General features: G+C 44.2%; 1 protein-coding gene across 2 annotated transcripts in view; it reads left to right on the top strand.

Moving 5' to 3' along the window:
* Window positions 1–5801: 5801 nt before the first annotated feature.
* Window positions 5802–23525, top strand: part of wnt7bb (wingless-type MMTV integration site family, member 7Bb) — a gene marked incomplete at both ends in the record, with an annotated part of 66348 nt that continues 48624 nt past the window's right edge. Inside the window, 2 exons of one of the 2 annotated variants that reach the window (XM_080736658.1) lie at window positions 5802–5881; window positions 18120–18350. In XM_080736658.1, the coding sequence (XP_080592784.1) occupies window positions 5802–5881; window positions 18120–18350 (311 nt within the window). Of the gene's footprint in view, window positions 5882–8748; window positions 8832–18119; window positions 18351–23525 lie in introns of those variants that run through there. The other variant, XM_080736657.1, reaches the window with a different exon arrangement.

Genomic DNA, 23525 nt, shown 5'->3' with positions numbered 1-23525 from the left:
CAACGACGAATAGTAAGTTATTAAAATGACAGAAAAGCACAGATGAGCGTAGGTACAGACACAAGGGGAGCATGGACTCTGTGCTATACTGTGTACTCCAAAAGGACATCTTTTTTCCATATAATTCCCTGTAATACAATATAAAGTAGGATAGAGTAATGGTTCTCAAACGTTTTCATATCAAGGACCCCCAAATTGTAGTATTTACCCTCCCATTTCAAAAATATTTTGTGCCAGGGACAGAGTACATACAGAAAGAGTAATCTCTCGGCACCAATGCCTTAAACATTTAATGTTATTTATAGTCTAGGAATAAACACAGAAGCACCCAGGAGGAAGTGGACTAAGAAAGGAGAGGAGCCAAAGATTAGTTCCTGTTTTACACAATAAAGACAGTAGTGCGCCTAGAGGCAAAAACAAACATACATCCACATAATGCCTGATACTGTGGTTCCCCTGACCCATCACTGTGACATCACAGTGGTATGGCTGGTTCAGACAGGGATCTCCATGTATGGGCATAAAATGTATTGTATGTTGTGATGTCATGGGAACCACTCTAACAGAATCTCTTTTATGTCCATATGGAGATCCCTGATGTCATCAATATTAAGCCCATATCTAACAGGACTTCATATGGGAATGCCCATATATGGAGGAAGACAGCCCATATCCGTGTGGCTGGTTCATACAGGGATCTCCATGTATGGACTTGAAAGGGATTGAACGTATGATGTCAGATGTGATAGACGTTATACGATTTTCACATAACGAATAACTGAGTAAGCATGTTTGGGGTCTCACAGCATATAGCCTCGGAAACCCAGGCTTCTTTTGGCGATCGGAAAGAAAAAGAAGCCTGGGCGATCGCGTTATGATCACTGTTGGAGGAAGTGTAGAGTTTCCCTAACCAAGCAGAGAGCGTCGCACCGAATGTGTTGACGTCATGACGCAGCAGCGTTCTCTGCGCTGAGCAGAGGAGCAGAGGGGGGTGGGGGGAGGAGAACACATGCTATTGGCTGGAGACTCGCGGAGAGATTCGCCACGCCCGCCCATCTGCCTACACAAACTGTCTGCGTTAGCTCAGAGTGCACAGCATATCTCCATATACAGTACATGGATCTCCATATATGGGTAACTGGTCCGATATACATCACTGGACAAACAGCCAAGACATGGCGCGACCGCATGTCGCCGTGAGGCGTCTTACTAGCATGTAATAGAGTATATTAGTTAGTAAGTTGTGGCATACACATTCAGTACAGTACATCTTGTCCGTAGAGTCGTAACGGCTTAATTTTGTTGACATTGTGACATCGTGTGAAATCCCCTCGTCAAAGATCAAACACTGGATATCCATACTAGAGCCATAGAGACGACTAGATCATCACCTAGATCTCCATATATGGAGCAGACCTCTACATCTGATTCCCAGATGCCTTCAACCACACTCATAGAATTCCTTTAATGCCCATAAAAGGGGACAAGGACTGAGAGACAGATACTGACACGCACCGGCGCATGTCTGGGGTCTCACAGCACACGCTTGGTTCTACAGACAGGGATCTCCATATATGGGCATAAAAGGGATGGAATGTATGATGTCAGCCGTAGACATCATACAGAACGAGTAACCGAGTAAGCATGTCTGGGGTCTCACAGCACACAGGTGGTTTTACAGACTCCAACCTTTGCACACAGATAGCTCAGATCTTTGCCTATGTTCTTAGCTGCTTCCCCTGCCGTTACTGTACTTGCACAATGTACAGTTGTATGAAACAAATTTTGTAGAACCAACCAATATGATCCAACCAATGCCCAAAATGCCCATATCACCCTTTAGGGCGAGGGCGCTTTTCGCCCCTTAGGCATCTTACTGCTATGTAATAGAGTATACGCTATATTAGTAATGTGGCATACATGTCATACAGTATGACTGTAGCAGATTGATATAGTAAGTAGTGATGTGGCATACATATTCAGTAAAGTATGACTGCATGTAGCAGATTGATATGTAATATATATTAGCACTAGTGATGTGGCATTCATACAGTCATACAGTATGACTGCAGCAGATTGATATGTCCTCAAGGCCCGCATGCTGTCATCTCCGCCTGGGCTTTTTGAAGTTAAATAAACACCATGTCACAGGATCCTCACCATGCCACCCAAGCTCTGCAGGATGTGTGCGGCTGTGTGTCTGCGCGCGAGTGTCTGTCTGTACAGTATGTGTGTGCATGTGAGAGTGTCTGTCGGTCGGTCTGTCTGTGTGTGTGCGTGCGTGCCTGTGGTCTTTATGTCTATGGTTAGTTTTGTTTGTGAGTTATGTGCGTGTGTGTGTGTGTGTGTGTGTGTGTGTGTGTGTGTGTGTGTGTGTGTGTGTGTGTGTGTGTGTGTGTGTGTGTGTGTGTGCGTGCGTGCGTGCGTGTGTGTAGTCACATGTACACAGTAAAATCCTTAGTCTTCATTTGACTGTGACAGTGTAAAAACACGGTTATGGGTCATTTTTTATACACACAAATTAACATCTTTCTGTGTGTGTGTGCCTGCGTGTGTGTGAGTGTGTGCATGTGGAAAGAGACGTGTGCATGCATACGCATTCCCCAGCTACAGTATGAGTGTGTGCATGTGTTCCAACACGCGCTTGTGTGCCTATGTGTGCTTATATATGTGTGCGTGCACGAGCGAGTGTGCGGTTGTGTGTGCATGCGTGCGTGAGCTTATGTGTGAGAGAGTGCATGTGTCTTTGTGTGTGTGTCTGTGTGTGCGGGAGTGAATGAGTGTGTGTGACCATGTTTGCCATGACAATGGTCTTGGGTGACAAATAGCAGTGTGACGCACGTCATCGTCCCCTGGTCTTGATCTGGGCAATAATAAAAGACAGTGTCTCTCCTTTGAACATTTTAATGAAGGCCCTGCTCATTCCGCCCATATGCCGCGCTGCGCTGCGATGAGCTATGTACCGTACATGTTCATGAACAAGACAAACAAGGCCATCTTTTACGGGGTTAGACATCAAATACGTGTCGTTTTTATGTCACTGCTGCATGTCTGCATGTCGACTTTCATTATTTTCCACGGAATAAAAAGAAAAAGAAAAAAAAACATCCATCTGGAATTTAAAGCCTGATTTATATACGCTCTGTGGTGTCGCGCAACCGAAGACAGAAGATCTACAAGGTCACGACGGCCTTGTAGATCTCTTGACGCGGACGAGCGGGCAGAGTGTAAATCAGTGTTTTTTGAAGGAGGGGTGGGGGGGGGGAGGTGGGGGTGACGTCTAGAAAAAACTAGAGTCTGTCTCGGCTGCTGGTCGTCAATAACAGCAGACTGCAGACCCGGCTCGCGCACGTCTGTAATTTCAGTTGATGCTGTAATTATTAAAAGCTTGTTCAGTCATTTTTCATGAGTTAATTTGCGTTTGAAGCGTAAGCTCTAAATAAGTTGATTTGGGTTCATGTCTTTTACATGAACCCCAAATTTACTCACATAGCAAAAAACAACAAATCGTCTGTGTCGTCAAATGATGTGTAAGAGATGGAACGTTATGGGTGCTTTTTACACTCTCTCAGGGTTAAGGGCCTTAGGGAGAATCCTCGACTCCTTCTTTTTCTTTTACAGTTTGTGAAAAACACACTGAATCAATTTTTAATTACTAGCATGACAAGCAACTATGATCCTAATTAAAGGTTCTCCTTATTATTTTTAATTGGTGTTGATTTTTGGTTTGCACCCATATAGCCTTCAAAATAATGAATTTAGAGTTTAATATGTGAAAAGGGGAGTGAGTGTGTTGTGAATTGATGCATTTGTCAGATTTCTGTCAGCAAATCTTCACTAATGATTCAGGCAAAATTAAAATATGAATTGTTTAGATTTTCTTTTTTAATCCACACAAATCTTTTATGGGGGTCCCTGGCACAAAATATTTTCATATGGGGGGAGGGGTCCACGCGGCCAAAGATATATTACTTTAGGGGTCCTCCTCGACATTGACAATGTTACAGCACCTCCTCTGCAATAAAACACGAAAGCAACCGCAAGGTTTGACCACTAGAGGGAGTCTTCCATTGCAAACAAGGGTTCCCTGGGGAGCTGAACTTGACTCATTCTGCATTCATTGTGAATGGGAACACATATTGCTGCTCAGGTCAAACTCTGTATAAAAACCACAGCAGTCTTTCACTGTGGCTCTCTCTATATGACGAGGAAGAGGAGGCTGCCGTGTTAATTTGATTTGCCCTGAAATTGCAAAGTCACGCAATTATGAAACCTATAATATTAGTCATTATATGAATCATCAGGTAATTCAGCATTCTAAAAAACTAAACAAAAAATGTAAAAAGAAAAAACATTATTCACTCAAGAACACTGAAACATTGATAAATAGTTTGGAGTGCTTGTCAGCGGGCCTCATTCTTTTCCAATTAGCCCTTTATTTTATGACCATTACTGTTGTGGTCTAGTCACAGCCGAGGAGACTAGAAGCCATATGTACTGCATGCAGTAACTAAGTACATTTACTTAAGTAGCCTACTGTATTTCCAATTTCCAATACTTTTACTTCAACTCTTGGATCCAAATATAGTAGGCCCTATACTTAATTGATCACATGCAGTGACACATTGTGAGCTTGTAGATCTGCTATTTTCAAAAGATCTGCATACATTTCGAAAACTTGAATGGGACATTCTGCACAATGAGTACTACTCTCTAATTTCGTAGGCTAATTTAAGTACATTTTGATACCAATATGACTTGGCCTACTTACTCAAGTCAATGTTGAATTCCTGCCTTTTACTTAACAGAGTATTTCTACATTTTCTACATTAGCAAGTAAGGAATGTGAGTACTTTTCCCACCACAGACAGCCTGGTTGCATGCCACAGTGTTGCAACCTACAACAGCCCTAGACTATAGGCCTATAAAAAGGCCGTTTCAGATCATTGCCTTCTTTAGTTTTTCTGTACAACACACAACTACACGTGTTCAGTTGTTGAGAGAGAGCACGGCTTGGAAGGCAGCCCTTCCCTTCCCCATCCCCGCATCTCCTCCATGCAGCCGCAGGAGGCGTGTACCTGTATAGAGCTTGTGTTACCTGTACACAGTCTAGCCCTACCTGGGCTGCACTTCATGGTTGCATGGGAGCCGGGTCTAACATGTCGTCTGGAGGCAGCCTGCACACACAGAGAGCGGCGTTCAGCCGCAGCAGCCATCACCAGAGCTCCAGATCCGAGCCAATCCACACGATCATCGGTGCTGTTGTTACTGTATTATTATAAGGGGGACAATTTAAAGAAGCTGTGAGTGAGACAAAAAGGAACTAAAGTGATTTTCTTTCAGCTGCAAAAACAACAACATCAACAACAAAAAGGAGGAATCCAGCCTTTTCCCAAAAGCCAAGATCCATGCGAGAGACTAGAGAACTCATTCACCTTTCCAAGCTTCTCTCTCTCCCTCTCCCTATCTCTCTCCCTCTCTCCCTCTCCCTCTCTCTCTCGAGTTTCATTTTGGAACACCTCAACTAAAAAACCTACCTTTCCAGGTTCGTCATCATCATCACCTCACCTGAGCTCTCTTTTTTTGGGATCATGGATTTCAGACGCGTAAAGAAGATTACAAACAACAAGGCATTATTTCACCGCGTCGCGGGAAACGACGGCCGATATGATACGTGCATGTGGAAAGGTTAACAACAGGACAGGAGTCTGACTGAGAAAAGGCTGCCAATGTTGTGAACAGCAGAGAGAGTGTGTGTAGTGTAATAGCTAGTGGATGGCCTCTGTCTGCCCGGAGTGGGAATGATCATGCACAGACCCCTCCGAAAGTACTGGACTTTATACGTGTTCCTGTGTTTTGGCATCATATACCTGAGAATTGGGTGAGTCTCTGTCTTTCTGTCTGTCTGTCTGTCTGTCTGTCTGTCTGTCTGTCTGTCTGTCTGTCTGTCTGTCTGTCTGTCTGTCTGTGTTTGCATGTTGTTGCGTAAAACATGATTATCAAACGCAGTGTGGCACTGTGCCAATTATAATCAGCTATACACACAACACAAGAAATCATAAGTGCATGGGCACCAGATCAAACCCCTATTATGTTTCCTTATCGACTATAACGCATGGTTACACATTCATTATCAGCAGGTGTTTGCAGTTTAACGACAATTAAACATTTCCTCTCCAAAGTGCCTAGCCTATATATTGAAGCGTCGTGCAGGGCCTATGATATAATGCACGAGGCCAGACGATAGCTTTCCTGTAAGCTATTCCACAACTCTTTAATATTCACTTGTATTGTCAGTAAGTAGCCCAGATACGTCAGTGTTTGTGTTCTCCTCACCAGCCGCAGAGCAGATCATTTGAGCCTCTCTCTCTCTCTCTCTCTCTCTCTCTCTCTCTCTCTCTCTCTCTCTCGCTCCTGACTGCATACCTTCATTAATAGCGGCAGTGCAGTGCAGTGCACCGCCACTGAGTTGTATTTCCACATTCCATTGGCCAGACGGAGTCTTTTACCTGTTTTGCAATACCTGGCTCACCTGGATGCATAAACACCCAGGAATTCTATCCCTGTGTTTCTGTTCCTCCTCTGCATGCAGCACTGCCCCCTCCAGCTTAGACTGTAGCACATACTAGCTAGGCTGTTATTACACTGTAGCACACTGGCTGCTGTTGTGAAGCCTGGACATTATACAGGCCTGCTGCTGGGAGGAGTGGGCTCACTGGGCCCGCTCTGCACAGTGCGCAAAAGGAGCAAGCAGCCCGGCAATTGCGCCTTTTGCGCAAAATGCGCAACTGACCAGTTTTGAGCAGAATTATATAGTTTCAAGGACCCCCAGTTTGATATGAATAAGGCCATGTTCTCCTGTTTGATATCTTATCTATATATCTAATCTATCTAATCTATCTATCTATCCATCCATCCATCCATCCATCCACCCACCCCCTATAAGGGACTACAAAGCCATATAGGCTAAAATCTCAGTCAGTCGAGGTTAGATTGATTAGATTGATTGATGTATTAGAAGTTAAGTTAAATTTAAGTTAAATTAGAAAAAAGTACAGGACAGCAGTACAGTTCACTGATACAAGGTCAACTAAAAGGATAAAGACCACAAGAAAGCTAGGATTGTTTGCATTATTTGAACTCAATATACAAGGTTGTCCATATATTACACGTGATTAGCTCCTCAGCCTCCTCTCCTCTCTAGTCGCAGCAATTGGCGAACCGTGCATCTAAAAAAAAAGATCTTTCAAGTTCAAGTTCCACTAATGATCATATCAAATGACATGTAGCTCAAATAATGGGGGGAGAGAGCTGGGGGGGATCGAGGCGTTCACACATTGGCCTATCTTACTATTTATCAAGCTAAACGGGTTAGATCATTCCCGTATCACCCAGGGACGTGTCTGTCATGATACCCTCTTCATTTACACAGTGACTGGAGCCTCTCTGGAGGTGACGAGTGACAAGCTTGGGCTGCAGCCATATGCACAAGCCTTCCATTCCTTCAAAAACAAAAAAAACACGTGACAGATTTCTTTCCAAGTATCAAAAGAGTGCCAGGAATATAACTATTATCTCTCCAACAACTAACAGTAGCTGCCATCTCGGTAGGCCTATGGATGTTTTGTTATCGCGGTACTAGGCCTACATCATATGACAGTATCGTGGTAGCTCCCCAAAAAAAGTTGTTTCGAATGAAAAAAAAAATACATTAAAAAAAAAAAAAATGCAATATTAAAAATGATGAAAATATATCTAAAAATATTTAAAAAATAAAATAAAAACATCGCGGTAATGAACTCAACACCGGTATAGGCCATATGCATTACACAACCGCGCTTATGGCAGTATTGCGGTTATTGCGCACAGTTAGAGTCGTTTTGTAAGTTAACTGTTTGTCACGTGCCAAAGGGCAGCGGTCCAGTCCAGCAACAAATACAACAACAAAAGGAGATTGGAATGTAGATTTTTTTGCGCGTTTTGGTGTGTGAAATTCTGTGAATAGTTGCGAGCCGGCGGGTTTGAGGCTCAGGCTGCCTGCAGCCCCGTCCATCCACGCACAGCGCAGTTTGTCTTTTGTTTGTTTACTTTTGGCTGCGGCCCCGTGATGAATGAACCGCCTGTCCGTCCAGCGGATCAGTGGATCAGTGTCACTGCATTGTCCTGTCTGTGGCTGCAAAGTGGGCGGATGGATCGCAGCAGCGTGTCTCTCCCTCCCCTGCTGCCCAATGGCAGCTCTCATGAGAGGAGAGCAGCAGAAAGGCACTGCACTCTCTCCTCTGCCATCCAGAAATCCCTAAAAACCATCACCGCTCCGGCTGGGGAACCGCATTCCGTAACAGTCTCCATACGTAGAGACATGACAGAAGACCAGCCGATCCGCGCGCTGTCCGTGTCCGCCGCCGCTGTTCACTACTCGCCACGGCCCCGCTGGGAGCTGGGAGCCGCATAGCACCACATACACACTACACACACCGACACGCCGCTGGCCAGTTGGCCGCCTGACGCGTCGCTCCAAGCGGACAGGAGGGAGACGCACACGCCGCTTGTTCTTTTTTTTTTTGGTGTTGGTTTGTGGAGCTAATAAGAGGAACCTTTTACGCACCGCGCCGCACAGCCCGGCGGCCCCAGAGGGGGGATTATTAAGGAGTTTATATCTGATCCGTTCTGATTTTTTTTCTTATTCTTTCTGCTTTTTCTCACTTCTGAATCTGAAAAAAGAAGAGTGTCATTTTGTTCAATGTCATCATGATCATCTTCTCGTCGCGCAGTGTACTGCTGTCAGTGTATTACCCTCAGATCTTCCTCATCCTCACCAGTGGCAGCTACCTGTAAGTCTCATTCATTCCTCAACCTGTTGATGCGTTTTCATTTCATTTCAAGGTGGGAGTGGAGTGGGTCAGTGGGACCCCGAATCTCCCCGACTTTATTTAACTCTGAGAGTGTTATATATTAGCCTATACCAACTGATTCCGTTCAGCCGTGCACCCTCCGTGACTGAGAGACACAGACCTGTATGTTGGCGCAATTAGCCGGTCGCATAATTAACTCTAGCCTGCTCGTGCGTGCGTGTGTGTGTGTGCGTGCGTGTGTGCGTGTGTGTGTGTGTGTGCGCGATTTGGGATTTTAGATATCCTGGTTTGCTTTAGATTGCTCCTTAAGAGATAAAACGCAGGTGGGATAGGTTATATTATAGGCTATTTGTTGAGATCATTGTGCCGTTATAGATAGCCTAAGCGTGGTTCATATTTTAAGTTAAGTAGCATATTCACCATCGCTCTCTTGTGATATCCTATATGATCAGTGCGCAATTTGGAAATAGGCCTATTGGTTTTAAAAGTGGACATTTTAGATGTTATTTGAGCTATAGGCCTATAGCCTGTGTATAAGAACCCACGATTAGTTCCTGAGCGTTATTACCGACATGCTTCCTACAGGTGGATAAAAACGCGCAGTGGTGGGAAAGTTTTCCAATTTCTTCTTATTTAAGTAAAAGTATCAATACTGCAATGTAGAAATACTCTGTTAGAAGTAAAAGTCCGGAATTCAACATTTACTCTAATAAAAGTACAAAAGCATCAAAATGTACATAAAGTAGGCCTAACCAAAATAGACGAAAGTAGGCTACTCGTTGTGCATGTCCCATTTCAATTATGCATGTGTAAAAGATATTTCGAAAATAGCCGATCTACAAGCTCACAATGCGTCACTATGTGATGCATTGTGAGCTTGTAGATCGCTATTTTCAAATGGCCGAAATGTATATAGGGTTGAAGTGATTAACATATGTTTTGTAATATAGGCCCAAAAGCAACTAAAGTTGTCAAATAAATGTAATGGAGTATATTATCTGAATCCGAGATGTAGTGGACTAGAAGTTAAAGTGTTGGAAATGGGAAATAGGCCTATGTGTGAAATACCTCAAAATTGTAGGCCTACTTAAGTAAATGTACTTAGTTACTTTACACCACTGGAAGCATAGACAAAAAGTCTGATCCAATGCGAAATAGTGGAGAATCGAACAAGGTTATGTTAAAATAGCTGTCTGTGGGGTTGAAAGCATTCTCCTCTTTTGCGCCATGGTGTCCTCTGGCCACGGAGTGGCAGAGATGTTCAGGACAATCACATCATGTCTGAGATGATGATGGTGTCATTGATTGTAGAGAGAGGAGAGGAGAAGAGGAGAAACATGGGCAGCTTTTGACGCACGGCCGAGCCCTCTCTTACCTGTCACAACTTGTGGAAGGATTACGTTTATGGCATTACATCACCGCCGTCTAATTCTCAGTATTGCTAACTTATAATTTCAAGCCACATCTTAAACAAGCGGAATAAAAAAAACATCTTCCTTTTTGCGACGCTGTGCACGTGATTGACACCATAATATGTTGCGGCTTTGAATTAAACGAGAAATACTCTTGCAGAGGGGGAGGCTTTTTTTCTTAAAGTCGTTCCAAAAAGGAATTTCTCAACCATGCTGCCTTTTCTTTCTTTCTCTCTTTCTTTCTTCCTCCCGTTGACTGAGAGGAGACCCTAAACCTGATGCTGAAATAGATGTGGTTTTTGGTTTCAGTTAAAAGTGGGGCTACGAGGCTAAGTTTAGTGTTGGGTTTGCACATTAAAAACTACATACCATTGTTTGTTTTGATAATTTTTGTAAAATATGCTTTATGTTCAGTCGGTAAAAAAATGATATGTTTGAAGGAGAAACTTTAACCGTGGATTAAGGAAAATAAAAAGGAATGCGATATAATATATCCCCCCCACCCCCCATCCTCACAAAAGTATTCTGCAGTCTCTCATTACAGATCCGCAGCTAATGTTTAGGCGTGTTAAACTCACAGTGTTGTGTGCATGCCTGCATGGGTGGCAGAACATCAACATGGGCTCTGTATAGATAGAGGTCTCAACACCTCACCTCATACAGGCTCGGCTGCAGGATGAAATGATTGAGGAGGCAGTTGAAAATGGTGAGGGGGGCACATCTCATTTTTATATATTAAAACAATATATATTTTGTTGTTGTCGAGTGGAAACCTTCTATGTCCAATACCGTTGGTTTTTGTATTTTTCATTGTAAATATGATTTAAACTAGTGAAAATAGCCGATCTACAAGCACAACGCCTCGCGATGCGAGCCTTTGTGTGCTTGTAGATCGGCTATTTTTTTCTCTAGTTTTGTGCTATAGTCTTGGAAGATAAAGCAGGGCTTTACTTTACGATAAAATTTAGAAATTTGAAACTCGGAGATACAAGGTTTCTGCCCGACAGTGACGATATAAAACTTAAACTGAGGGGGAAGGATTTGCAACTGAGGGTGAAAGGCCCCCTCTGGCACCCCCATGGCGCCGGGCCTTACCTCATATCACGCAGAGCACCCATGCAGGAGACTGGGAATAATGGGAATCACTTGTAACAATGAATAGTAGCAAAAGAGTTATAAGCACCTTGAAGCCAACAGTCTAGTCTCCTTAGGCCCATATTCATTTTTTCCCAAAATACAACGTGCAGGAAAATTTAAAATGGAATTATGAATAACAGTTCAAAAAGAAAATCAAATTATATTGACCAGGGGAAATCTGGAATTGGACTACATTTCATTCTGGAGTGGACTCCAGATATGCTCCTCAGTCTGGACTGGAGCATAATATGCAGCTATTGGAGTTCAATGGGTGTGCTTCTAGGTCTATGGATTTGAACTTGTAACTTCTCTTCTCACTTGCATGGCTGAAGTCTTTTGAAAACGTTTATTTAAAATTTTTATGTCTATTTCTATTTAGAGGATTCATTGCTGACTAATAGTTTGAGGAATTCGCAGCATTGTAATTTGAACTTTGCTTTATTTCATTCAGTGATGGTATACTGGTCCTATAAAGAGTGTATTTTTCTTTGCATCACTTGTTACACCAGGTAAACAGTTGGTGTAACATTAGGCCAACGGGTCAACTGCTGCATGTGTGAATATTCATTGTTTGAACAAACAGCTTCTATATTTGTGGCTATATCAGTCCCCAAGCTGTAGACACACACACACACACACACACACACACACACCCACACACACGCGCGCATGCACATGCACGCACGCACAGTCATCGCTAAGCAAACAGAATCGCATTTGTGCTCTTTGATGATGCAGTGATTTAAAAGCTTAGCTGTGGAATTTTCTGTTTTGCATTGTGTGATGGTCTGGGGTCGCTGGCTGGTCGAACAGAACGCTGCTGCTTCTGTGAATTAGCAGGTGTACAAAAAAACCAAGTGACAGGGAGGGATGACTATAAGGGCCACTGCATGGGTGACCGCTTATCACACGTCAAATAAAACATCACACTATATACTCTGTCCTGGAGTCTTGAAAATATCAGCAGATAAAAAACTATTAAAACCTTTTTGACCCTCATGTTCCTATTTTTGGGCATGTTATTATAGGCAAAAATGTAAAAAAATAAAGAAAAACACCATCTACAATTTCGAAATGCGACACGTTGTGAACTTGTAAATCTGCAATTTGTTTAAATAGTTTGAATAGCGCTCAAGCAGTTAAAGTAATTTGATCGGCATGAGAATGAGAAACATTGTGACTGCACTGCATCAGGCTCACACAGGCAGTTGGCTTTGACACATGGCATTAAACGATTAACACAGCACTGCCAACAGATGACACACAAACTACTGGACTCACACAGACACTGCAGAACACACAATGAGACAGCAGCACACTGATGCACTTGACAACAGACAGCACAGCGCTTACAGACAGACAGCAACACAGTGGGGGGAAAAAATACTCAATTGTTTTACTTATAGGTAGGTAAAAGTATCAATACTGCAATGTAGAAGTACTCCGTTACAGGTAAAAGTCTGGAATTAAAAATGTACTTCAGTAAAAGTGCAAAAGTATATTGGTATCAAAATGTACTTAAAGTTCCAAAAGTACAAAGTATTGCATTATGCAGAGTGTCCGATTTCACACGTTTTCAGATGTTTATACGACGCATTGTGAGCTTGCAGATGGGCTATTTTCAAATGGCCGAAATGTATAGGGCTGAAGTGGTTAATGCATGTTTTGTAATAACAATCAAAATCTGTATCTTATCTTTCAAATATTTGTAGTGGAGTAAAGGTACAACATTTGCCTTTGAGTGTAATGGACCAGAGATAAAAGTGTACTTGAGTAATTGTACTTAGTTACAACTGTGAGATCTATGATGTACTACATGGTCACAACGGAGCGGTTGAGGAGATCAACGTGGTATCTATAGCAGTGGTCTTCAACGTTTCCTGACCAGGGACCCCTTAGCTGAGAGTGAGATGAAGCAGGGACCCCCTCTACATATTGTATAAATGTGTGATGCAGATTTTCATCGATTTCATTGATTGATTCATAGACATGTCATGTTTGAGAGCACTAGTCGTCAGTTTATGTTGGATTCGTGTTTTTGGTTAACTTGACCTTTCACTCTGTACTTGGTCTGCTCTTTTTTTACCTCTACACCAAACCTACTTGCCGAAAATAGCCCATCTACCCAGTGTTTCAACGCCTCGCAGCGCGAGAGCTGGTAGATCTGCTATTTTTGGCTAAAGTTCTCCTCAGAATGGGGAAATCTCGCTTTTGCGAACACCCATCATTTCGACAGGAGGGTTAGTGACTCATTCCACGGAGGTTAAAGTTGTACCATGTAACTTTTTTTATAAAACAAATCTTAAAATTGTCCTAACTGTTAAATCGCTAAAGTTTTAGAACACCCACTCTGTTATTTTCAGCTTCTGAAGCCTTCTCTTTATATGTTTTCTTCTTAGCAGTGACAGGGGCGGGATTTCGCGCCAAAATGACGTAATCTGCATCATCTGTATACGTTGTGTATACGTTGCCCAATCACATCGCCGATCATGCACACATGGTACACTACCGGCCAATCACAGCTTATCTGCTCTGGTCTCCAGGAAGCGCCTCCGCTTGGCTACAGTGTTTACCATGGTGAAGGATTTTAACCTCTTAATCCACAAATCCTGGCCAGAAAATTACGTTCTACCATGCGTTCTACCCCTCCACGGATTACTATCGGTCGCGGTGGTTTGCTGGCGCCGCTCCGGTGGTCCGCGGCGGTGGTCCGCGGCGGTGGTCCGCGACGACTCCGGCCGAAAAACGGACGAAAAAAGCAATACCGCTACTGACCACTAGTTGAGCAACTTACACAGTATAGCTTTAAGGTTAGGGTGAGGGTTATAGAGTCGGGTGTCGAAAAGATTACATGTAGTAACAGCGACACGCTCCCCTCAGAATAGGGATGCGAGGTTTCAAGTTGTTAATTTAAAAGAATGATCCTATAACAACATTTTGGTGGCCCACCTGTAGTAACTCTGAGGACCCCCTAGGGGTCCTGGACCCCCTGTTGAAGAACCCTTGATCTATAGCGTTGTCATCGGCCTGCCAGCTCTGTTCAACTTGTGTCATTCGTCCCACACTGAATTTCTCCCAAATGAACGGCATGCGCGTGACCGACCGCACAGACCTGACCTCATACACAGGAATAATGAGACGTTAAACGTCGATGCATGTGTTGGGCAGTTGTTCTTAAAGTGGCGTCCGGGGACCCCCAGGGCTCCTTGTTGAGGGGGTTCCAGGGGGGTCCCCAGCTAAATGAGTTCATATAAGCGTCATCAGTTTAACCACTTTAACCATATATACATTGGCTATTTTAAAATAGCAGATGTCCAAGCACACAGCGTGCTGTGATGGATGGACTTTGAGCTTGTCAATCTGCTAGAGTTATCTTGTCTTGAAGATATATATTTTTTGAATAATCTTAACAACACAAATCTTGTATGGGGCCCGTGGCCAGATTCATACTAATTTGACAACGTTTGGGAACCACTGATATAGGCTATGGCAAGGGAGGGTCAGGGAAGGTCAGCAGGGGTGTCACACCAAATTCTGGGCCCTGGGTACATGGATTCACTCACATTTTGTGCTTTAACTATTGAAAAATAGCAGATATACAAGCTCACAGCACAATCTGCTATTTTTGAAAAATCTTGAAAATTTGTGAAAGTCTTTGAATATTTCAAATCCTTCTAAGGTGTTTTGAAAAATAAAAAAAATATGTTTCTGTCAGTGGTGCTCAAACATTTTCATGTGAAGGACCCCCAAAATGACATGCATTTGGCCACAAGACCCCCAGCTCAAAATATTTAGTTCCAGGGACCCCCCAGAAGCCAAATTTGAGTTACAAATGTTTGGTTAAAATAATGTTCAAAGATTTCTTCCACACATTTTCCCAACTTTTCACACTGTGAGCTTGTATATCTGCTATTTTTCAATAGCCAAAGTATATAAAATAATTAAGGCCTCTCAACCTTGGGCCCTGGTCACTCAGTCCCACTCCCCGCCCCCCCTTGTGACGCCCCTGAAGGTCAGTGTGTTATGAGTGACGTGTACCACCACATGGTGACGTGTCAAAACACCGAAGGGCCTGGATGTTAAAGCAAGACACACCTGTGATCTGTGCCACTTTGCCATGACTATTTCAATGTATTATTATCATTTCAGTCAGGTAACTCACGATATATTGAACAATGTTTATTATTAATGATTATCCAAGTGTGAATGTCACATTTAATTTGGGGGTTGGCTCTGCTAAATTTTCTCCCTGCTCAGCAGCAAGCAGCACAGAAGAAGCACATCATTAACCATAATGAGCAGGGAGATATATAGATATATATAAACAACCCCCGCATGGGGAACAGAATTAGCAGAGCCTACTGGTGCTGCTGGGGAGGCGGTGGGGGCAAGTAAACACAAGCAACAGTCCGGGCAAGAACAGCAGGGAGAATGACAGACTGGGCGTAGTTGGCAAATGATCAGCTCACAGCCACGTCGGCCAATGACGTAGGGTCTGGCATAATAGTGTGTATTAGTGTCCTTATACAACTGCAATGCAATGTACGCTCTCGAGTATACCTGCCTGAACTAACTTCGCAGGCTACGTATCATTTATCATTTTGCTTATAGAAGTTGACAGGTAAAGTTGTGGAAGTCTCTTGTTGTGGTGCAACTCAGCCAGATGAGTTATTTCAATTACTACACGAACTGTTCTCAGAGATTATAAATGAACGCAGCAACCATCACTAGGAGTTTGATAGCTTCTTTCCCCTTACAGAGCAGACCATGAGACTGTGTGAATGTGAAACCTCCAGTCTTGTAAGAGAGATACATGCCTTGTTGCAGTTATGGTTTCATTTTGAACATGTGGCTTTGAATTCGGAGATTTATTTTTTTCTGTCTCTTTGCGGAGACACAGTCAATCCACCGGACTGGGGAGGAGCGGTGGTGGTTGGCTGAGTGAGCGAATTCATTCACATCTTTTGTTCTGAGTGGTTGTGGGGGGGGGGGGGGGGGCAACATTTTGGAATTATTATCTTCTTGTGATCGAACAGAAATATCGTTGTTGTCGGATGGAAAACTTGTATGTCCAAAACCGTTCGTTTTGTATATATCGTTTTAAAAATTATCTAAACTAGTGAAAATAGACGATCTACAAGCTCGCACCGCGAGGCGTTGTGTGCTTGTAGATCAGCTATTTTCACTAGTTTTGTGCAATAGTCTTGTGTGATGAACCAGGGCTTTACTTTACAGAAAAACATACAAATTTGAAACTTGGAGATACGAGGTTTCTGCCCGACAGTGACGATATGTACGATTGTCTGGGATAGAGAGGTCTCCTACGAGCGATTCTTCTGAAGGGGGATCCACAGAATTGAGCCTGTCTCTCTTCTTTCCACTATCTTTCCCTTCTATCAAAACCCCTGGTCTTTTATACGTTTCTCTCTCTCTCTCTCTCTCTCTCTCCCTCTCTCTCTCTCTCTTTTCTCTCGTTGCCTCTTTTTCGCTGACACACAACTTAGCTTGCGTCGGCCTGCCTAGCCTCGCTTGTGGTGAAACCCTTGGAGGCCGACGTCATACTTCAAAGCTGGCATTCGCCTCCGCAACTCGTTTATGTCTCCTTCGTCCCTGACATGTTTGAAAAGTATGTATCTGCAGGGTTCTGACTGGTTATAAACAACGTTTTGCTGGTGAAAGCCCAGGGTTTTTTTGTTTAGCCGTGTTTCGTTTTTTTTTTTGCATGGGCTCTCGCTTGCGGTTCGCGAAACCCATCTTCCAGCATGTGTTGTGATATTATCACATCAAGCCAATAATCAAGATCAAGCCCCCTCCCCTTCCCTCCGTCCCCCCACCACACACACACACACACACACACACACACACACACACACACACACACACACACACACACACACACACACACACACACACACACACACACACACACACACACACACACACACACACACACACACACACACACACACGCGCAGAGGAACATTAAGGACAAGTACTGCAATTTATAATGGGGTAATAACACCCTGCGATTACAACTTGACTTGTGTCAATATCCGTACATGTTCTCCGTGCATTCCCAGTGCTAGGATGTGGCTTGAGGAAAGCAAGAAATTTATAGACAGTGCCTTTACGCCGAGAATGTGTTTCAGACGCATAATTCTACAAATCATCGTGCATAACATTCTGTGTGACTTTCTGGTCAGGACGTCGAACCTTGCCTATAAATTTGAGAGTGCTCGGTTACAAATGTGGGGTATGCATTGTATCTGTGCGTGGAGCCCGCAGTTACCTACAGTGACAATTAACACGAAACCCCAACGTGGTGTTCCGTCGGCGGCCAAACCAATGTGGAATGGCATTGTCAGTAAGCAAATAAGCACCATGTCGTTTTCCCCCCTCCGGGCAGCCATAGCGTGCTGCACGATACTCCGCATTGCCCTTTGATGTTGGATAATATTCTCAGATATTCTTTTTGATTTACCCCTAATCCAATAAATAGCCATACTTCATGCAATACGGTGCTGCGTTGGACCGCGGATTCATCAATCACTGGCTGAATTGAATCCCACTCTGGAGAGTTTCAAACAAGTGAGTCAGTCTGACCGTTCATGGCGAAATTCTAACTCGCTGTTTTTGTCTGTGTGTCTGTCTGTGTGTGGTGCGGTGTGTGTGCGCACGCGTGTATGTGCGTGTGTGTGGTGTCTCTTTAATTTGGCAGGGCCTTGTCCTCCGTGGTGGCGTTGGGTGCCAACATCATCTGCAACAAGATCCCCGGGCTGGCGCCGCGCCAGCGCGCCATATGCCAGAGCCGCCCGGACGCCATCATCGTGGTGGGCGAGGGCGCCCAGCTGGGCATCAATGAGTGCCAGTACCAGTTCCGCTACGGCCGCTGGAACTGCTCGGCCCTCGGCGAGAGGACCGTCTTCGGTCAGGAGCTGCGAGTAGGTCAGTCTGGGCATACCGTCGTACGCCGCTACACGCTACGCGTCACGACTCGCGCAATATCTGCAGATCTGCAAGCTCAAAAGGCGTCAGGAAAGAGAGACGGAAGAGAGCGTTTTGAACCTGCAGATCTGCAATGTCCGGCACACAGCATCGTACATTGTACGACAGAGCATACCGTTGTGGTCGGGTGGAAACCTTGTATGTCCAAAACCGTTGGTTTTGTATTTATCAGTTTAAAAATGGTTTAAACTAGTGAAAATAGCTGATCTTTGTGTCGCATCGTGAGGCTTTGCGTGCTTGAAGATCTGCTATTTTCACTAGTTTTGTGCGACAGTCTTGTATGATGAAGCACGGCTTTACTTTAAGGAAAAACATACAAATAAGAAACTTGGAGATATGAGGTTTCTCCCCGACAGTGACGATATATTAGGCTTCTCTCGAGGAGGGCAGTGCCTACTGTGTGTGTATTTGTGTGTGAGTGTATGGCATGTGTTTGTGCTTATGTGTGTGTGGATATTATGCGTTTGCCTTGTTGCTGGTGGTGGGGAGGTCATATGGGATGCTTTAAGCATTTAGGACCGTCCTGGATTATTGTCTGACTGTTTGAAAACAGAAAAATACAATGGGACATAGAATGCATACGGCGTATGTGAGATATAGGATTTCTCGCGCATTGGCGTGCAAGGTGAATCGCCCGTGAAGAACGTTTCTTTGGAGGCCCGCCGTGTGGCTTGTGGACACATCAGATAGTGGCTAAATATGTCTTTTTAGACACAATAAGCCAGCAGTTTCTTTATTACTGTTTATAGTAACACTTCTAGCCCCCATAGACAGGTTTCTGGTCCACGTTACACTGATAAAACCTAGATGCGTGCGCAGGGTCGGTACCAAATGAGCCAATGAAACCAGTGCTCCCCAAAACAACAGGTTTGGGGATTGGACGGAATTGATTACATGATACAGTCAGCTGTGCATTTAGTCTCAATGTTTGTAAACAAGAAACCCCAAATCCAACCATGAAAGGTTGCATTGTATCTTGGGAATGGGCTTATTCTGTGTAAAATGACACATTTATCCACTTGTCTGATAGTCGATTTTCTGTTCTCGAAGACAGAAAAAGAGGGTTACATAACAAGGCGAGAAGCAGCAGCATCATCATCACATTCTCTCTCCCAATACAGACAGTACCAGACAGAGAGTACGCATCAACAATAACGGTACCAGCCCCCCTACGCTACACCCCTCTTTGAGCCCATGTAAAATATGGCTCTCCACAAAGCCAAAGCCGAGCTGCACACATCACACAGTGAAAACTCAAACCAGCGTCGCACACTCCCTTTGACTCTATTGTATAACCGTTTTCGCTGGCATTGCTCAAGAAAGAAGACGCGGCTCCAATGCCGTTGCCATTGATTGTTCAGAGACCCATCCTCTCTCTCTCTCTCTCTTTCTCTCTCTCTCTCTTTCTCGCTCTCTCTCTCTCCTCGTCGCCGCCCCTGTTTAAGTTGACACTGTTGCACAGTTCCCCAGGCGGCGTGCGCCGTGCTGCGGCAAGAGCACTCTCTCTCTCTCTCTCTCTGGTTTCTGTTGATGTAGGAACCCGCGTCGAAACCTTTCTCGGTTTAGAGGAGCATGCCGACCATCGCTGGGCCGCGCCAAAGTTATGGAAAAGCTACCGAAAGGCACTCAAGCCTCTAATGGGGAAAACGTATGGGTTTGAAAAATGATCTAGCAAATGAGGAGACAACTAATGGTATTATTGGAGAGAATGCTTTTTCTTTTTTTTTGGTGGGGGTCGAACTGAAAATAGATGGACACATCTGTTGTTAATCGGTCTCGATTTGTTGTGTCCATAAGCCCTGGCCCGGGTTCATGTTATTGTGTAGTACATACATGTACAGTATATGTACACAATAACAGTCCTATGACTGGACAAACATTTACAGTGCTTTCCTTTATTTTCTCTTTTCATTTTTCTCCTTTTATTCTTTTTTTTTTCTTGTTTGAGGAACTCGGCATCCCACAGAGCTATTTTGCACGGCTTTTTGTTTTACAGGGATTTTTATAAATTTCCTTTCATTTAGGAACTGTGTTGTTGCCGTTACAGTTGCGGTCGGGCTGTGCATTTAATCCGGTGGCTCTGTGAACAATCACTGCTCTTTAGGAGTGACTGATTTTGCTCCAGTCATCCCCCCTGCCCCCCCCCTCCTCCCCTTCCACCCCCCCCCCCCCCCCCCCCACAAAAAAGGCATTTTCTTTGTTGTAATTGTGGCACTGTCTTTTTGTGATGGAATCCATCTGATTTCCTTTGCCACACACACACACACACACACACACACACACACACACACACACACACACACACACACACACCCTATATATTCTCTGTCTTTCTTGTGTCTTTCTCGTACGTTTTAGAAATCATTGTAGACGGAGGAACTGCGTGAAAGGATCGCCTCTTCTCTCTATAACTATGTTGTTTCAATAACATGTTTGTTGTTTTGCAAATCGATGTTGGTTGGTTTTAGTAATTTACATAATAATTTGAAGTTAAAGACAGAGGGAGCCCACATTTTCTTATTTTCTTCTAGGCTTGTTCTCTCAATTATGCAAAGGGATCTCTTGTTTTGGACGGGACGGGTATGACGCCCGTTCGCTCGTTTCTGACGCTGATTGGATGCTACAGAAATATTCTTAGTCGAACCGCACCTCGGCCAACCAGTAGGCCACTGTAACTCGACACATAGCAGAAAGCGTGTCTGCCATGCCATTGGCTATACCTTAAACCAGTGGTTCTCAACCTGTGGGTCGGGGGGGGGTCGGGAGGGGGTCCCCAAATTATTCTGTGGGGTCCCCAGATGATTAACTTTATGTGCAACATTGTTTTCTCACTCAACAGTAAACAAACCAACATAAAGTGTATAGACTAGAGGGTATATACACATTTCTAAAGTGACACTTTAAGGACTTTTAAATGCCTCTAAAATGACAAATTAAACATTTGACAAATTGCCAAATATTAGAGGCAGACATTGTGAAAATAGCCGATCTACATGCTCACAAGCATGTGAGCATGTAGATCTGCTATTTTCACAATAAAACCGTGCTATACAAAAGGCCTCAACTCTTAGTGCTTGTCAGGGTAGGGGGGTCCCCAGTTAAAATATGATTATTTTGGGGGGTCACAGCCTGAAAAGGTGTAGATTCTGTAGAACCACCGCCTTAAACCGATGGTTCTCAGAGTGGATTCCGGGGGACCACCAAGGAGTCCCAAACGGACCCTTATGGGTCTGTAACCCGGAAGGTGTACGAATGCTACGCAGCATTTTACCATTTTATAGTGTGGATTGGGGGTCCCCGGAGATACAATTGGCCTAAACTGTAATGTAGTGCTTCTCAGAGGACCCTTTTCTAGAACTGATTCCTAGATTCTTGGAACCTTTGGTGCTTTCATGGAACCGGCGCTGCGAACCGACTTACGTTTCCACCAGTTTTAACCCATTTAGGCCTAGAATTATTGAATGCTTTAACCAGTGAAAAATAGCAGATATACAAGCTCACAGCGCGGCACCGAGTGCCGTGCTGCGAGCTTGTAGATCTGCTATTTTTGAAAAAGTGGTGAATATGTGTGCAAATCTTTGAATATATGTATTTTCAAAGTGAACGTTTGTAAATCAAATTTTGCTTCTGGGGGGGTCCCTGGAACTAAATATTTTGAGATGGGGGTCCGTGGACCAAATACATATCATTTTGGGGGTCCTTCACATGAAAAGGTTTGAGAACCACTGACATAGTAGTCTCTCAAGAACAGACTAACTGAGCTCCAGTTAAGTGAAAAGGACCTTTTCTTTGACGATGGCTATAGCCAGATTGCTGACATAGAAACATAGGTTTTAAAAAAAATATATATGTCCATTTCACAGGGTAAATTCAATTGTCAATTTGAATTTTCCAGTTACAATTTCCATTTTCTTTTGCTATTGTTTATATCTCATCTGCCATCTTCCAGCCTGTAGAATAGTGACACACACACTTTGGTTTCCAGTTCAGGGCAAAAAAATAAAACAGGTATCTTTTGGTTCCAGTTCTGAACCAACTTTTAGGGTCCTGAACCACTTCCTTTTCAGTGGAAACTCTACAAATTAGTCTGGAAAATAATGGAACCGGTTCAACCCACGGTGGAAACGGGGCCTTTAAAGTGTTGTCCAGGGACTCTCAGGGTTCCTCCAGGGTCTAAATTGACCCATTACAAGTCTGTAACTCTGACAGTATACAAACGGGGTCCATTTGGTTCCATTTTGTACACTGTCAGAGTTAAGTGGAGGTCCTTCAAACGTACAAAGTTTGAGAAACCGTTGGTCCTTGAAAATGAAAAGGTTAAGAGTTTGAGTCACTGCTTTTAGAGAGGCATCTGTGATCCAGTTTAGCGCGAGGTCAGGCTTCCTCCGCTGCTGTGCAGGAGGTGATCAGCGAGCTGGTTCAGTTGCAGAGCTGGTGTCCCCACTCAGTCATCACGGAAGACCACAGACACACCACAACGCTACTGGCTGCTGCTGCTCCCTCTGCCAATCGTGAGGGGGAATGTGGAAAAGTGGGCCATTTTAACTGTGCTCACTCAACACCTTATTGTCAAAGTGCCACCGGCACGCAGGCAGCAGCGGCGAGCTCACAGCGTGCTCTCCGAGCTTCTTTGATGCTCGCCCAGCGTTCGTGGCGAGTTTTGTCGCAGGGGTTTGATTGAAGACGCAACCGTGTTCTTCCTCCCCGACTGCGTTCCGCGCGCATTACGGAGCCGCCGAGGCACGGCATATGAAATCATGGAACACGCCCCCTTCCTTCTACGACGAAATGTTCCAATCCCTTCTCCCCAATCTTTGCAAAATGCCCACATCATCATCATAATCAAGCGCAGGGGAAGGAAAAGTTGTCCGTGTTCCGCTCTCCCATTGAAGTTTTTCATTCAAATCCCCCCCAAATTATGAACACTAAACCTTTCCCCCTGCACGGTGATCCAGTCGAAACGTTCTTGGATTGGCGGGAGTGGAGATGCCATCGTTTTTTCAAGAGCTAAAGATCAGGCGACCGCAGGCCTAATGCATTCTCTCCGCGCCGCCTGCTTTTTGGAGGCCGCCTAGCCTGTTCTGGAGCCACTCCGCCGTGGTATTACGTTTGCTTTCCA

The sequence above is a fragment of the Nannobrachium achirus genome, assembly GCF_963921795.1.
Source record: "Nannobrachium achirus genome assembly, chromosome: 11".
NCBI classification, from domain to species: domain Eukaryota; kingdom Metazoa; phylum Chordata; class Actinopteri; order Myctophiformes; family Myctophidae; genus Nannobrachium; species Nannobrachium achirus.
This window is presented reverse-complemented; position numbering and strand designations above follow the sequence as displayed.